The 17972-nt window shown below is 39.0% G+C and overlaps 1 protein-coding gene across 7 annotated transcripts in view; it reads left to right on the top strand.

Moving 5' to 3' along the window:
* Positions 1-7919: 7919 nt before the first annotated feature.
* The window catches only part of LOC126267337 (peroxisomal acyl-coenzyme A oxidase 3-like), a 124648-nt gene continuing 114595 nt past the window's right edge, over positions 7920-17972 (top strand). Inside the window, exons 1-2 of one of the 7 annotated variants that reach the window (XM_049972445.1) lie at positions 8689-8915; positions 13598-13971. Coding sequence is in view for 1 of the 7 variants with exons in the window: in XM_049972443.1 (XP_049828400.1) it covers positions 9260-9285 (26 nt within the window). In the remaining 6 variants the exon portion in view is untranslated. Of the gene's footprint in view, positions 8064-8236; positions 8418-8688; positions 8916-8993; positions 9286-13597; positions 13972-17972 lie in introns of those variants that run through there. The other 6 variants (XM_049972448.1, XM_049972446.1, XM_049972449.1 and 3 more) reach the window with 6 other exon arrangements.

Consider the following 17972-nt stretch of genomic DNA (forward strand, 5'->3'; position numbering starts at 1 on the left):
ATCTGGAGAATGTGCTGGCCAGGCAGCAGTCGAACATTTTCTGTATCCAGAAAGCCCGTACAGGACCTGCAACATGCGGTCGTGCATTTTCCTGCTCAAATGTATGGTTTCACAGGGATCGAATGAAGGTCGAGCCACGGTTCGTAACACATCTGAAATGTAACGTCCACTGTTCAAAGTACCGTCAATGTAAACAAGAATTGACCGAGATATGTAACCAATGGCACCCTATACTGTCATGCCGGGTGATACGCCAGTATGGCGATGACGAATACATGATCCCAATGTGCGTTCACCGCGATGTCACCAAACACGGATGCGACCCTCATGATGCTGTAAACAGAACCTGGATTCATCGGAAAAAATGACGTTTTGCCATTTGTGCACCCAGGTTCGTCGTGGAGTACACCATCGCAGGCGCTCCTGTCTGTGATGCAGCTTCAAGGGTAACCGCAGCCATGGTCTCCAACCTGATAGTCCATGCTGCTGCAATCATCATCAAACTGTTTGTGCAGATGGTTTTGTCTTGCAAACATCCCCACCTTTTGCCTCAGGGATCAAGAGACGTGGCTGCACAATCTGTTACAGCCATGCGAATAAGATGCCTGTCATCTCGAGGTCACTGGGATCCAGCATGGTGTTCCATGTTACCCTCCTGCACCCACCGATTCCATATTCTGCTAACAGTCATTGGATCTCGAACGACGTGAGCAGTAATGTCGCGATACGATAAACCACAATCGCAATAAGCAACAATCTGACCTTTATCAAAGTCGAAAACGTGATCGTACACTTTCTCCTCCTTACACGAGGCATCACAACAACGTTTCACCACGCAATGCTGGTCAACTGCTGTTTGTGTATGAGAAATCGGTTGGAAGCTTTCCTCATGTCAGCATGTTGTAGGTGTCGCCATGGGCGCCAACCTTGTGCAAATGCTCTGAAAAGCTTATCATCTGCATATCACAGCATCTTCTTCCAGACGGTTAAATTTCGCTTCTGTAGCATGTCATCTTTGTGGTGTAGCAATTTTAATGGCCAGTAGTGTATTTTACAACAGTATCTATCACATCAATTGTTGACATGTTTTTCCTAAAACCATATTGAGATCCACTAATAATTCCTGTATTATCAAAGTAATCAGATAATTATTTGTAAATTGTGCATTCCAGAACTTTAGAAAAATATGGGTCTATGGAAATTGGCCGGTAACTTGAGGCACAGTCTTTATCCCCTTTTTTATAAACTGGAACTACCCTAGACTGTTTAAGCTCATCAGGAAAATATCCTTCAGCAAGACATTTGTTTATATAATGTTTTAAAGGGTACACTATACTGCCTATGACGTTCTTCATTATGTTACAGTATCAGTCATATATTGTATATACTGTTTGATGATTTTAACTGTTTCACTATTCTTAATACAAAATCTGGTGAGACCTTAGAGAAACTGAAGATACTTGTATTTGTTGATGATCTACAACTATTTTTTGACAGTAACTGTGATGAGGTGATTTTGGGTTTAGCAATACTACTTCCTACTTCTTCAACTGATTTAACAAAATAATCATTGAATTTTGGGGCAGAGATATTAATCGTAACATTTCTTTCATCTTTAGCGACATTATTTATTAGCTTCCAAGCAGCTTTGCACTTGTTGGTTGATTTCTCAATACTTCTGAGATTGTGTGCTATTTTGGCTTCTATGATCAGTTTTTTATATTCATTCCTACATGTAACATAGACTAGTTTAGCTTGATTAGTCTTTAGTCTACAATAAACATTGTGCAATAACATAACTTGGCTTTTCAGAGTGGTCAGTTGTTCCGTATACCACGTATTTTGTCTTTTTGGAACTTAAGTTTTCAGGACTCGATCAGTTAGGTCTACTTAGAATTTCTTTGTTGGAATGCAGTCATTAAAGTGTGCCAAACATACTTTAAAAATCCTTTCAAATAGTATATTTGCTGGAAAATCATTACTTAAAGTATAGGGTGTGTCTCCATAACACTGGCCAAAACCAGTCTCTGTCAGCTAGGGAGTTACAAGATCTATGATTTTTTTTCATCTGAGGCAGGTCTGGTGATCACAATTTTTGGGAGAGGGTTAGTTATACTAGTCTTATCAAAAGGGAACCTACTTGTATAATTTAAGGTCACACAACTATGATCAGAAAATGGAAACTCTGACACATCACATGATTCGTCTGTTGTTTTAAAATTCACAAAAATGTTGTCTTAGTAGATTTTGAAGTTCAGTGACACAACGTTTGCATGTTGTTACATCAAAATCTGAATTCAGAGCACCACTTATTACAATATCATAATTTATCCATCTAGTTTCACCAGGTACACGTAGCAGCTGATCCCGTTTCTCTAGAAATAGACTGATGATGCCATTAGGTGATCTGTACAGGGATATTACAAATAACTTAAAACTGTCTAAAACTATACCAGCAGCTTCAAAGTTCAGTTCATCACACAAAAATCTCGATCCAATCTATTGATCGAACGTCTAAGTGATTTGTTAACATAGATTGCTACACCACCTCTTGAATGCAATTTTCTGCAGTAGCTATTGGCTATATTACAATTATCAAATTTAACAAATATTAGGTCACTCTCAGTGGCCCACTGTTCACTCAAACACAAAATATCAAACCCTTTTTCTGTTCCAAGATTACTGACAATAAATTCCTTATCCCTCATTCCTTGACTGTTAAGATAGCATATTTTAAGATCAAACCTGTCTTTCCTCACAGATGTACCATTATGGTGAGGGGCTATTAAATCTCCTGCACTATTTACCTTATGGGCTTCTTCTCCTTGCTGCCTTCGACTAAAAAATCATTTAGACGGAGAAGAGGAACTGTTTTTCGCTTACCCACAACACTTTACACTGCTACTGCTCGTTGAACTCTGTTCCCTTCTTCATGTTCATGTCTTGATCTTGAAGACTGGGTTCCCCTTGCAGGTAGTTCAGATGTTGCTGCAGAATGGATACCTGTACCACTTGATGGAGCAATAGTTTTTGTAGCTGAGTATGCTGCCACCTTGCTCTTTCTGTTTTCTCTGTTCCTTGCTGTGTTGTTCCATCTGTTGTAGCTGCTAATATGCCTGCTTCTCTCCCAACACGTCCTCCTGTAATCAGTGTTTCTTCAAGTTGTGTTACTGCAGCAGCTGAAGTAGTTGGTAGGCAAGATACATTGCAGCTCTCCTTCACCATCAACAATGGGATTTGATTACATTTCTTACTTCTAGGAGAAACACTTTCCACTAAATCCTTGATCTTCTGGCAGAGTAGCAATTTTCCCCATTTATTTAAATGTATTCCATGTGTAGTGGAGTGCTTTCTCTCCAGGTCATCAGTATTAAGGAAAAACACATTTGAAGTGGCCTTGCAGATCTTTTTGTACATGCTGTTTGCTTTTTGGATCTCTCAGTTCACACAAGATGATTCAATAAGATCATACCTGTGTGATATGCCTACCACGATCACATTTTGCTTTACTAATGTACATAGTGCATTTCTTAACACACTTGTACATGCTGTTTGCTTTTTGGATCTCTCAGTTCACACAAGAAGATTCAATAAGATCATACCTGCGTGATATGCCTACCACGATCACATTTTGCTTCACTAATGTACATAGTGCATTTCTTAACACACAGTTTACCGCTATTAGTTCATTCTTATACACATCATTTGCACCGCCAATTATTACTATACATTCACTTTGCGAGATGCAGTTATAGTTTTTACAGCCTTTTAAAACTTCTGTCAGACCTGCTCCAGGTTTCACAACACTTGTATCAGAGAAATCTTGCTGGAGGCGAAGAATACCTGCAAACTCCTCTCCTGTGGCTGTCAGCAAGCAAAACTGTAGGCCTACTACAGTTTATTTTCGTCATTTTATTTGCATCGTCGCTGCAGTTACGTTTTTCTGACATTTTGCATTTACTTCCCGCCAATTCAGATAAATAATCTTGGTGCGAGTTGCTGGACTCCTCATTATTAACTTCACAATCTGTAATGAGACACTGAAATCTGTTTCTTAACGGAACTTTAAAATTGTTTGAAGCATATTTAGGTTTTGCACACTTCTTTGGTTCATTGTGCTCTTGAAATTGTCCGAGTTCTTTAAGTGATGGATCAGATAGGTTTTTAACCATATTTTCCAACAACTGAACATGTTCTCTTGTTTCTTTCAGTTCATTCTGCAGTGTTTCTAAAACTATAAGTTCACGATTTGCACGGTACATTTCAGTTGCAGCCAAACGTCCATTACACTGTTCCACAACCCCTTCACGGATAAAACTTAAAACTACATTAGCTGTTGAGAAATTGTCACTTACAAGTGAAGGGAGCGCATGAAAGAGATTAAAAGTCTGCCACAGGGCAACTACATTTGGAGAGTCCAAGATATGGACAACTGCAAAGTGTGAACTGCAGTGACACTGAGATGTGTCCTTGTAATGTAGGAGGTGACCATGAGTCAGCCAAGTATGGCTGATATGGAGCTGGCAAAGGACAACAGAGCCCTTGCTAGACGTTCCCATTGATCTCCACACATTTGTTGTCTCTTTTAGCCTACGTAAGTTATTCAGCAAAGTCAGGGAGCACCATGCTGTATTCCAAAGCCCAAAAGCCTTGTGACATACCGAGTGAGTTGGTGCAGTGGGTAGCACATTGGACTCGCATTCAGGAGGACGTCGGTTCAATCCCGCATACGGCCATCCTGATTTAGGTTTTCCGTGATTTCCCTAAATCTCTCCAGGAAAACGCTGGGATGGTTCCTTTGAAAGGGCACGGGTGACTTCCTATCCCGTCCTTATGTAATCCGATGAGACCGATGACCTCGCTGTCTGATCTACTGCCCCCAAAACAACCCAACCTTTATGCCATAATACCTACTGAAAATCAGATTGTGGTACACCGATCTCCAGACTCGGTTTATGAGTAGCCTCTTTGGTTAGCCTGTCAACAAGTTAATTTTCCAGGATTCTGACATGTCCTTGGGTCCACAGAAAGATCACTGACTGTCCATGTTGTTCAAGGACATACGGATTCTTGGGTGGCCATTACCAAAGGATGCGGAGGCTAGCTCTGGTTGAGAGCTTGTAACAGGGATTAGTGAAGACGAGGTTCCTGTAGCAAGACTGAATACTGTAACATCCAAACCCACCAAAAATAAATGCAAAATACATCTATTAAAACAGCAGATCAAACTGCCTGAGGCGTTCCAAAGAACAAGTCTCCAATCTTTCCAGTCTGAAAATGCAGACCAGATGTGGTTCAAATTCAAAGAAAGAGTATCAGTGGCTACTGACAGACATATACAAAATAAATTATTAAGAGATGGTACAGGTCAGAAAACTGTTGCAGAAGCTACAAAAAAAGCATGCCAAATTTAAAACAATGCAAAACCCTCATTATTGGCAGAGTTTTATAGGAGGTTGAAATATAGTGCGTACTTCAATGCGAGATGCTTTAATACTTTTCACAATGAAACTCTGTCTTGAAATCCAGAAGAAAACACAAAGAGATTCTGGTCATACGTAAAGTACACCAGTGTAAAGACACAATCAATACCTTCACTGTGTGTTAACAGTGGTGATGTTACTGGTCCCAGTAAAGCAGAGTTATTAAATACTGTTTACCAAAATTCCTTCACCAAAGACAACGAAGTAAACATTCCAGAACTCGGACCAAGAAGAACTGCCGACATGAGTAACTCAGAAGTAGATACCCTTGGTGCAACAAAGCAACTTAAATCACTTAATAAAGGCAAAGCCTGTGGTTAAATGGTAGAGTACTGGGAAACTGGAATCAGTCTGCAACAGAGTCTGCTTACAAACCACTCATGCAACCAGTTCTAGACTATTGCTCAAGTGTCTGGGACCCATACCAAATAGGACTAACTGGGGATACTGAACATGTACAGAGAAGGGCAGCTTGAATGGTCACAGACAAGTGGGAAAGCGTCACAGAGATACTGAAGAAACTGAGCTGCAGACTCTTGAAGATCCATGTAAACTATCCTGAGAAAGTCTGCTAAGAAAGTTTCAAGAATTGGAATTAAATGATGAAGCTGGAAATATACTACTACTCTCTACGCATTACCACATAGGGATTGTGGGGATCTGATTAGAGTAATTACAGCACACAGAGATGGATACAACCAACCATTCTTCCCACTTCCAAGTGTCAATAGAGTGGAAAGAAACCCTAATAACTTGTACATTGGGACATACTCTCTGCCATACACCTCACGATGATTTGCAGACTGTAGACGTAAACCTTAGTTGTTGCCATTTAAACTTGCATATTCACACCAGAACTCTGTCAGTAATATAGGCAGAATTGAAGCTATAGACATAGATGAATGTAGATTTAAATGTACATACCTAGATGAAAATCTACAATGGGTAAGCTACGTCACATTTATACCTAATAAAATCAGTAGTTCGCTACATATTATTAGCGTTATCAAAAGTAGTCGCTGATCAGACATTAAATCAAATTTATTATGGGCCAATTTTTCCATTGATTAATTATGGGATACACACATGGGGCTGGGCTGCTGACATGTTAATGAATACAATATTAAGCCTGCAGAAAAAATCAATCAGGATTCTCCACAGACTTGGGTACAGAGACTCCTACAACGAAGTTTTTGCACATCAAACATACTTCACAATTTACTCATTTTATATTTAGAAATTAACTACATTTTTGGAGCTACATTGAACCAAACCAACCATGAACTTTGCTATGCATGTCTACAACATAGGAATGGAAGTCTGGACCTACAAACAAAGAACCAACAAAAAACAACAGACCACAGTCCACTCATTAATGGCCAGATTTGGTGTAACAACTGCCAAACTATATTAAGGTACAAAACTTGTGGAAAATTGTTATGACATTTCCAAAATTCATCAGTTGGTGCTCTAGGCAAAAAAAAGAAACACTGCACACACTTGAGTACCTTGATCTATGGTTCTCAAGATGACATGTTGTAATATCTTGTCAACAATCAATCAATGGTTGAAAATGACAGTAATATTCTGTAGCACAAAAAGAAATGAGGTATTCAGTTATAATAACCTTTGACCACTTACCCAGTGATATAGAGAAATTAGTAGATTATAAATTGTAGGCCCTACTTCAAACACAAACTGAATTCATCTCGGCTGGATAACTCCTACCCCATACAATGATTTCTGAATATAAAGCAATGCGTGGATGGGAAGAGGGAGCTGAGAAACAGAAAGTGTTGAATAACATTTATACCTCTCTCATACCTTCCTATCTTCACAGCAGTTCTGCCTCATACCTTGCAGGGCAATTGCTCCTGGATGAATGAAGATAGATAGAAACGTCTTATCTGTCGGTAGAGATTTCCTTGTTTACTTATTTATTGTGTAACAATTATTTCTTAACGTTAGGATGAGTTACTTCATAACATGATCCCCTAAGGCACTACAGAACTTTGTTTTCTTCTTGACATTTTCATCCCTAAAATCTAATATTATCCGTACAGTTGTAAGGCGAAGATGTTTAAAATCTAAACTTGTTATGTTTGCTGTCCAAACAGGACTACCTTATGTTGCTTTTGTTAAATGTCTGTTTTTCATTTTTCATGAGTTACGTAAAATATTTTCTTGCTGGCTATAAAATGCGGGCAACAACTTCTCTACAGGACTGGCAAATTAAATGTTACTGACAGCATTTCCGGATGTTATATGTAACGCAATAAAAGTAAATGCGGTATAGCTTGTATAGTAGTAGTAGTAGTTTGGTACAAAAAAACGTGGAGAGGAGTAGTAACGGGAGGAGGGGGGGGGGGGGGGGGGGGGAGGTTGTACATAATACGTGCAACGGTAACCCACCGATATGTTTTCATTGTGAGGTCAAAGGATCAACTGAAAGGTAGAATTTGGAACCTCGTATCTTATCTATACATTTGGGACAGCAAGTAATAATATTATCGCGGCATATTCAGTAATCAATCGCAATTGTGCTACGGCCTCGTCAGGCAGAAGTTTCACGTTACAGCAGTAAGTAATTGCTCCACTTCCCTGTGTTCCTGATCCACACGTAAACCTTTAGTGTACTTTCCATAGTCATGACATGATATTTGGCCAAAGAATTTAAGGAAAGAGAGAAACTACCCGGCTCTTTTATGATCTTGTTTCGTTTTTATTGGCGAGATAAGGAAAACAGTTTTCCTTTGTGTTGTGAGCGCTTTAAAATTTTATTAATAGGGCTCCCGAAAAACAATAGGACTCCGAAATTTCAAAATGTGAACAGTTTGTCACATCCGGCTACTTGCATTATTACATCGATTGCTTGACAATAGACACAGCATTCCTTGCCCACGATGCTTGAACTACGCGTAGAGAACAATAAAGGTGAAAAAATTCGCCAGCATTTTATCATATGTGGTTCTTAAAAAGCAAAGTAGCGTGTAATTTGCATAGACGTTTATTGGGTCGTTGTTGGTTTTTTCCAAAAATAATAAAAACATGACATGCCACTGACGTAATAATAAAACTAAAATATGTTTTAAAGTTTTAGTAGTATCCGAATCTTTTTATTCCTCGCGTGTAATTAGCCTACGTACTTATTTAATGAATAACGTTCCGAGTCCTGAGCAACAAGTTACTTGTAGGAGATATTACTACCGGTCGATCAAGAATTCGCGTAATCTGAAGTTTGCTGATGATTTTTTGTATAATTTTTTTCCCTAGCCTTACAGTGGCCCAGCTTTTAAAGCAACTTGTTAATTCGCAGTATCACGAACATAGTCGTGTATAGACTATAGTATTTGTGTCTAAATATCGTAAGTTAACTGTCAATTAGGAAAACAAAACTGGGAAGATTTGACAGACTTGCGTCAGAGTTACAAGGTTACGATTACACAAGCATTATAATACAAGGACGAATTAGCATAATCATACATAATAATACAGAAAAAATAGCATAAGTATAGCATAACACTTAATAACATATAGAGTTAGAACTTTTTAAAACGTACATGTTCACTTGATTTCGTATGTCGCTGCATTGTTTCGGGAGTCCAATCTGCTGTTTCACTGTCAAAGAACTCATTTAATCTGTAAAGTGGTTTTTGGCATAGATTTTGCGGCATATTTCCACGAAAGGAATAATCCATCATTAGTTATGCCTTTAGTTTACAATTTTAGGAGCAAACGTTTCTCCTCATGTAGGCCTTGTAGAGTTTAATTAACTAATGAATTCTCCACAAACGAAGACAGGGTAATGTATGAGACTGGTTTCCATGTATTTGATTTTGTGCCACAGTTCGTTTAAGAGTCGGTGTATTGCGAAGTATGTGTAAGGGTGTAAGAGTTTCATGATATTTAAAGATCTATATGCGATACATTCAGTTGCCTATTGTATACAATATTGTCAAGAATGCAAGTCACTCAGTTACCAGTTTTATACAGTATCCAAATTGCCGACTTTTGCTGAAAACATACTTTTGTTGAGTAGTACTCTAATAAGCCTTGAGACAGAGCGTCAGAAATTGTACCTATGAAGTACTCTCTTTTGTTTATGAATCAAGACAATGATACCTACATCTGTGTTCAAAAGAAGATGATATAAAAATTTCAGTCCGCTTATCAGTGTTCTAATTAGCCTTGCATTTTACGTGTATTGGTATTGAGTCACATACTTGCTGTGTTGCATGTTTTACTGGTAGATGCAGAGCTTTGTCAAGCACAGCTGGCTACACACCATCAACACTAGGCATGGCCTTCACCTCAATAGGAAAGGGTTGATTGCAGAAAACTTAAGGGGGGATACTGTCACAAGTGGTAAAATACCAATGGTCACAGGTGTCAGAGGGATGCCTTTTTTAGGATAGGGAAGGGGGATAGGAAACGAGTTTTAAGAGAGATTGGCAGACGCACTCAGTTTGAGAAAACAGATGGAGAGGAGTCAGATTTTAGCATACAGCCTCCATTTAAACAATGTTTAACAGAAAGTAATCAGAAACTGCCAGTTCATCTTCACCAAAGCAGTTATAATCCCATTAGTTCATTACACCAGAACATTCCGGGTCTCAGAAATAAAGTTGATGAACTACTCATATGTATCGATGAAATGAATTCATCTAACCAAATTGACATTATCTGCCTCTCTGAACATCAAGTGACCACTGGTATAGATATGTTAGACATTTCAGGATTTAAGCTAGCTTCCTACTTCTGCAGAGTAGATATGGATGAAGGAGGAGTTGCCACATTTATTAAAAACTGCCATAAATCCAAGAACATTGACATTAATAAATTCTGTTTAGAGCAGCATCTAGAAGCATGTGCAACAGAAGTAGAGTTCCATAACAGATCCTGTATAATAGTAACTATTTACTGAACACCTGCAGGAAATTATAATCTATTCATAAATCATCTAGAAGCTCTTTTGGGTTATTTAACAGGAAGAAACAAAGAAATTGTGATTGCTGGTGAATTTAATACAGATTTTCTAATTCAATCTTCCAGTAAACATTCACTGCAGCTAGTAATGTTGTCTTTCAATCTAACTCACACTGTAAACTTTCCAACTAGAATCACTAAATCCTCAAGGACAGCCATTGATAACATTTTTATAGACAAATCAAAGGAACAAAATCATATCATAAAACCTGTAATAAATGGACTATCAGATCATGACATGCAGCTCCTTGTTTTAGATGTAAATTCTAAGCAGATTATCAAGACTGCTAAATCTGAGTACAGGAGAGTATTCAATTAACCAAAAATTGAGTGTTTTAGGAAACTGCTCAAAGATATGAACTGGAAAGATGTTTATAGTGCTCATGACATGAATAAAAATATAACACATTCATGAACTACGTCAGTACCATGTTTGAAAACTGTTTTCCTCTAAAAGTTACTCATATTAAACAGAAGTCTATAATAAAACCATGGATCACACAAGGAATAAAGATTTCCTATAAGACAAAAAGGAAAATGTATCTCTTGACCAAGAATAGCTCCAATGCTGATGATTTAGCTAAATACAAGGAATACTGTATAATATTAAAAAAAGTAATTCAGACATCTAAACAAATGCACTACAAGAAGAAGATAGCAATGTCAGGGAACAAAATAAAAACAATATGGGATATAGTGAAAGAGGAGACTGGTAGAACCAGAAAGGAATAGGAGCAAATAGCACTAAAGGTAGATGACACATTGGTAACCGATGGGCATAGTGTGGCAAATCTATTTAACAAGTACTTTATATCTGTTACTGATAGAATGGGATTATCAGGATCAGTAAATAATGCCCTTAAATATCTGAAACTAGCCTATACAAATAGCCTCAGGTACATGAATATGTCACTCACTTCACCAAAATAAATGACTTCCATAATAAAATCTTTAAAAACAAAGCATTCTAGTGGTTATGATGAAATATTAGCAAAGTTAATTAAGGCATGTTCTTGTGAGTTTAGTACAATTCAAAGTTACCAGTCAATTATAACTGGGGATTCAAGAAAGGGGATAAGTGGTTTAGAGCAAACTCACTGACATTAAACTTCGAAAAGACTCACTATATGCAATTCAGAACCTGTAAGAGGTTTCCACCCAGCATATGCATAAAGTACGAAAAAGAGCAGATAGAAGAGGTTGACAGTCTTAAATTCCTGGGATTACAACTTCATAATAAATTCAGTTGGGAGGAGCACACCACAGAACTACAGAAACGCCTTAACAAATCTCTATTTGCAATTCGAGTGTTAGCAGACATAGGCGACGTAAAAGTGAAAAAGCTAGCATATTTTGCCTTTTTTCATTCCATAATGTCATATGGTATAATATTTTGGGGTAACTCTTCAAGTCAAACAAAAGTTTTCAGAGTCCAAAAGCATATAATACATATTATTTGTGGAGTAAACTCACGGATGTCTTGTAGAAACCTCTTCAAAGAACTCAGTATACTAACTACTGCCTCTCAGTATATTTACTCCTTAATGAACTTTGTTCTAAATAATATATCTCTTTTTCCAACAAACAGCTCAGTTCATACATACAATACCAGGAACAAAAATGATCTGCACAAGGACTTAAAAGCACTTACTTAAGTTCAAAAAGGGGTACACTACTCAGGAACACTCATCTTCAATAATCTGCCAGCAAACATAAAAAATTTAGTTACAAATAAAGATCAATTTAAAAGGAGCCTGAAAGACTTACTAGTGGCCAACTCCCTCTACTCCATTGACGAATTTTTTAATAGAAACAAATGATGTATTGTATATATTTGTACTATTAGTATTGTTATTTCAGCTTTTCTTCTTTCTTTCTTTCTTTCTTTTTTTTTTTTTTTTTTTTTTAAAAAAAAAGAGGTGACAAATTCCACATCCACGAGGATCTCCTCAACACGGATCTATGGAAAGAAAAACTAAACTAATCTAATCTAATTTAAACACTGCCCTTCTCTCCCCACCCACAGACAGTACAATCTGTCATTCAAAAATAATGTTATTCAAGCTGCAAAGTAGGGCAACTTCATGGTTAGTAAAACAAAATATGAATATTTGTCACTTTGTGTTAAGTGTCAGGCTGCCAAGAGTGTCAGAAAGGGAAAACTGTTCTCCTATAATCAATGTGGCACTCAGTGCAAATCCAAACATCTAAATTATTGATGATTGATTGTGTGTCACAACTTAACTGCTAGGGAATACTGTGTGAATCTTTAGTTATTTAGAATGTTGATCATCATAGCTACTGAAATGAAATTTCAGACAGTTGTCGTAAAGTGTTGTTCCCTCATAGAGTAAAAGATGTTTGTTTCTCTTTCAGAAAAATATTACATCTGCCCCCCCCCCCCCTTCCCGCCCTCTTACAGAGTTTCAGTGTTGTCAAAGGGTGACCTGTGGATGTCAGAATGCTGGAGCATGAAATACGAACATTAATAATGATCAGTCACAGGCAACATTCGTCCTTTCATTCATTCACACGCCATGCTTTGTGAAACTGTCACTAGGAAAGTTCCCTGGAATGACTCAGGTTATACATTAAAAACAAGAAGCAGCTATTGCAGACTAGTTCCGTAAATCACACTGTCAGCAAGTTAATTATGACGGCTAGGCACATAAACAAGAGTGCTAGTTTGATTAGGTTTTGAATGACTCATTCACACAAATACACTATCACTGTGCAACTGCAATTTCACGGCCAGCGCAGTGTAGCCAGCTGGGCAAAAGTTACTGTACACGTGTGGTGATAATTTTTCATTAATTTATTCCCTGAGAAGGCTCTCTGTGTCTGACTGTTTTTGTGTTGTGGATGGTTTTCATGCAATATTATGGTGGAGTGTAACCTTCAGTTACAACAGTCCAAGTGCTGATGTATTATGAATGACTTTCCAGACCTGATCAGTTGACAAATTAAACTACTTTGAGCTGTAATTTAGTTTTCTAGTGTTTCACTATCCCCCTTTTTCTAATCATCTGATAATGATGTGGTAATAAGTTTAAGCCTGTTATGATACTATTTGTGTGACGTAACATATATCAATATGAAGTAACAACAAAAATTGTAATTAATTGTAGGTGGAGTAGTGATGAGGCATTCTTTTGCTTTGATTTTGAAAATCTGAGGACTTCAATTTTTCTATCTGATATCTGTTATGCACTTGTGCACCGGAATGTGAAACTCCATTGTGAACCATTTAAAGAATGCCTACTGCAAATAAGAAGTGGTTGTATTTCTAGTATTGTGGACATGAAGTGCACTGTTCATTCTAAATTAACTTTTCTTATTAACTCCAAAGATGGTTAGTGAATATCTGTATTTATTTGAAAGTATAAGAATTTCGTAGTCCGTGAAGAGGCTTCTGCCAGATGGCAAATATTGAACCTGCAAATACCACCTGAACAGTTCAACCGTGATGTCATCTAAATGGTGAATTTAAACCACTCAGTGAGTAAGTGTAAAATAACTCTCATAACAAGAATTATTGTTATTAGAATGGCATCTCTCTCATTAGCTATGCCAGTTTACAACAAAACTATTAGCTACCAACCTTCATCATCGCAGTGCAGATCAGTGTGCTAGCACAACCTACATTCTTAAAAATAATGTAGAAGCAAAATAAATATTGTCAATTTTCTGTTCTATTTACGTTTACATGTGTATGACACCACATAACACAAAATCGTTGCAGCATGAGTCAAAGTTGACATTTGGTATTGGTATTTTCAGTTAGCTCACTAAATCAGTATATGGTTCTCGGGTCTGCAGCCACCTCAGGTTGTGTAAATCCAAGTAGTTGCTACTTGCTATCAGCAACTATCTAACAATGATGAGCAGTTGTTCTGAAGAAATATGTGATCCAGTGGCAGATGCAACAGAACTCTTGGGAAATCCTGAAGTCAATATTTGCTAATTTTCGGTTATCTGCTGTGCACAATATTTTTACTGTGTACTGTGCAGAATAAGAACTGTTTTGATGTTACCATCTTAACCACAGAAGATTATGCCATTGAACAATTTTGAGTGAACTTTCGTGGACTATACTAGTATACCTGTCTGTAGGCCAACACAAGAGAGATTTCTGAACAAGAGAGATTTCCAAGGTCAAAATTAGCATGTTTTCTTTTTTGTTAACTCACCACACACATCAAAGAAGAAATGTAATTCCCTTTTCAGAGTTCAGGGATAAAATATTAAAAATTTGGGATTTGCTGAGAAGGCCATTATTCTGTCAGAGAGGTAAAAGGATTCGAAAGAGCAGTTGAACGGGATGGAAAGTGTCTTGAAAGTGGGTTAAAAGGTGAACATGAACAAAAGGAGGACAAAGATGACAGAATGTAGTTGAATGAAATCAGATGATACTGATAGTATTAGATTACGAAATGAAACATTAAAAGTAGTAGATGAGTATTGTTATTCGGGCAGCAGAATAACTGACATAGAGAGGATGTAACATGTCAACTGGCAATAGTAAAAAGCATTCCTGAAAAAAGGAAATTTGGATACGTCAAATATTGATTTAACAATATAGCGGAAATGCTGAGTCGCAAATAGGCACAACAAAAAGACTCTCACAATTATAGCTTTCGGCTGTTAAGGCCTTTGTCAACAATAGCCAGACATGCGTGTGCAGACCAGTACATGATGGGAGTGGTGACTGGGTGGGGGTAAGGAGTAGCTGGAGGGGGAGGGATAATATGGTGGGGGTGGCAGACAGCGAAGTGCTGTGGGTTAGACTGAGGGCAGGGGAGAGGTGGGGGGGGAGGAGGGGAGGTGAAGTAATGGAAAAGCAGAGAAATAAAAAGACTGGGTGTGGTAGTGGAATGATGGCTGTGTAGTGCTGGAATAGGAATAGGGAAGGGGCTGGATGGGTGAGAGCATAGGCTGTGAAGCAGTCGTTGAGATGAAGGATATCTTGTTTGGCAGCATGTTCAGCAGCAGGATGATCCACTTGTTTCTTGGCCACAGTTTGTCAAGCGCCATCATGTGGACAGACAGCTTGTTGGTTGCCATGCCTACATAGAATACAGCACAGTGGCTGCAGCTTAGCTTGTAGGCCACATGACTGGTTTCACAGGTAGCCCTGTCTTTGATGGGATAGGTGATGTTTGTGACCGGACTGGAGTAGGTGGTGGTAGTGGGAGGATGTATAGGACAGGTCTATTATGAGGTAAGGGCTTGGGAACAGGGGTTGTGGAAGGATGGATGAGTATGTTGTATAGGTTCGGTGGATGGCGGAATACAACTGTGGGAGGGGTGGGAAAGACAGAGTGTAGGACATTTCTCATTTCAGGGCACAACAGGAGCTAATCTAAACCGTGACAGAGAATGTAATTCATTTTCTCCAGTCCTGGGTGCTACTGATTTACGAGGGGAATGCTCCTCTTGTTTTTGGCTGGACGGTAGGACTTTGGGAGGTAGTGGGAGACTGGAAAGATAAGGCTTGGGAGCTTTTGGCTCTGCCTGATGGTGTTTTCAGGACTAGATGGTGGCCAGAGAAGGCTGCAGGGCAGAGTGCCAGCAGGCTGTGAGGGAGTGGGGGTGAGGGAAACGGAGCAGAAAAGGAGAGCAGCAGAGAGAGGAAAAAGAATGGTGGCATTGGCAGAGATCAGAGCACAGTGGAAGTGTGGGTCATTAACTGAGAAGAGGTGATAGGTTGGAAGGGGTGGAAACTATTGGGAGTGGGGTGTGGGGATAGTAGGTTGCCTTAGGTTGAGGCTGGGATGTTTTCGGAAGCGGAGAATGTGTTGCAAGGATAGATCCTAATTGTGCAGTTCAGAGAGGTTGGTGATGGAGGAGAGGATCCAGATGGCCCAGATTGTGAAGCACCCATTGAAATCAAACCTGCATGTTGTGCCACAGGACAGTCCACTTTGTCCTTGGCTGCAGTTTGGCAGTGCTTACTCGTCCTGGTGGACATGTGGTTGGTAGTCATGCCAATATAAAAATATATGCAGTGATTGCAGCAGATTTGATAAGTGACGTGGCTGCTTTTACAGGTGGCCTGTCTGTATCATATACAAGCTCTGTTATGATCAGGGCATAGCTTTTTGTGTCAGTGAGACTACAAGGCAGCTGTCTCTCAGTATGAATGGCCACCACCAATCTGTGGCCACGAGCAAAGTGGACCATTTCAGTGGCTGCATCAACCTGGGCCATCTGGATCCTCCCCTCCAGCACCAGTTTTTCTGAACAGTGCGAATGGGAGTTATCCTTACAACAGATTCTTTGCTCCCAAAGTTATCCCAGCCTCAATCTCTGATAATCTACTGCTCTATCACCTCCTCCCAATTAACAGTCCCCACCTTCATTGTGCTCCGCTCTCTGCCCAGACAACCGGTCTTCTTTTTCCCCTCTGTGCTGCTCTTGTTTTCTACTCCCCAATCCCCCCCCCCCCCCCCCCCTGCCCCCAACCACAACCCTTGTGCTCCTCCCCCTAAAGCCTCCCAGTTGTGAACCTGACAGTGTGTTATCTGGCCACCATCTAGTCCCAGCATGCTCTTGTCAGGCAGTGCTGACTGCCCACAGTACACTACTATCCCTTTCCCTTCTCCGCCCCATTCCAGATCAGTGCTTCTGATTGACATGGCGCCATTTCATTCTGCCCACAGTGGTCAGAAAGAACAGTCTTGTATGTGTGAGGTGAACTGGCTTTTGTGAATGTGTGTGTGTTTTCTTTTCTGGAGAACACGTTGGTTGAAAGCTAAGTTTGTAACAGTCTTGTACTCTCGGGTGTCTGCAGCTCAATGTGTCATCTTTATGGTGCTTAGCAATTTATCCTTTTCTTAATATTGTTAATAATGGCCATTGAGTTTGTCCTGTTATATAATGATGGTTAGTTTTTGGTGACATGCTGGTCTGTAGTGTGACCCAATGGCCTAGGTTAGGTTGGAATATGACAGTTGGCAAAAGCAATAAATGTGATATCCAAATAAAAACTATAAATCTTGCGATGGTGTAAAACCAAACAATGTAAAATCCAGGATTGAATAACGACATTATTATGAAAATGATTGATTGCTATTCACCATAGAGTGGAATTGATGAGTCGCAGTAGGACACAACAAAAAGACTGTCGGAAAGTTATCTTTTGACCAACAAGGCCTTTCTCAGTAGTAGACAACATACACACATGTTCACACTCGCATAAATGCAACTCACACATACATGTCCACAGTCTCTGACAAATTCAAAGCCTTTGTGGCGATGTGTTTCAGGTGCTTCATACCAGGACAGTACTGTAAAATGAAAATAATTCTTTGTGAGTGCTAAGCAGTGATTCAAGAATTGACAATATAATAAATGGACTTCATACAAGCAAAGGAGTTGGGAAGTTGTTTAGCATACTGATATTTGGGTATGAATAGGTTGCATCATTTGTATCCATCTTGCAGAATGGGATAGCATGTCACGAAGTGGAGATACTAAAAGGAAGTTTTCAATGTGTGCAGT

This window comes from Schistocerca gregaria, chromosome 4, assembly GCF_023897955.1.
Source record: "Schistocerca gregaria isolate iqSchGreg1 chromosome 4, iqSchGreg1.2, whole genome shotgun sequence".
NCBI classification, from domain to species: domain Eukaryota; kingdom Metazoa; phylum Arthropoda; class Insecta; order Orthoptera; family Acrididae; genus Schistocerca; species Schistocerca gregaria.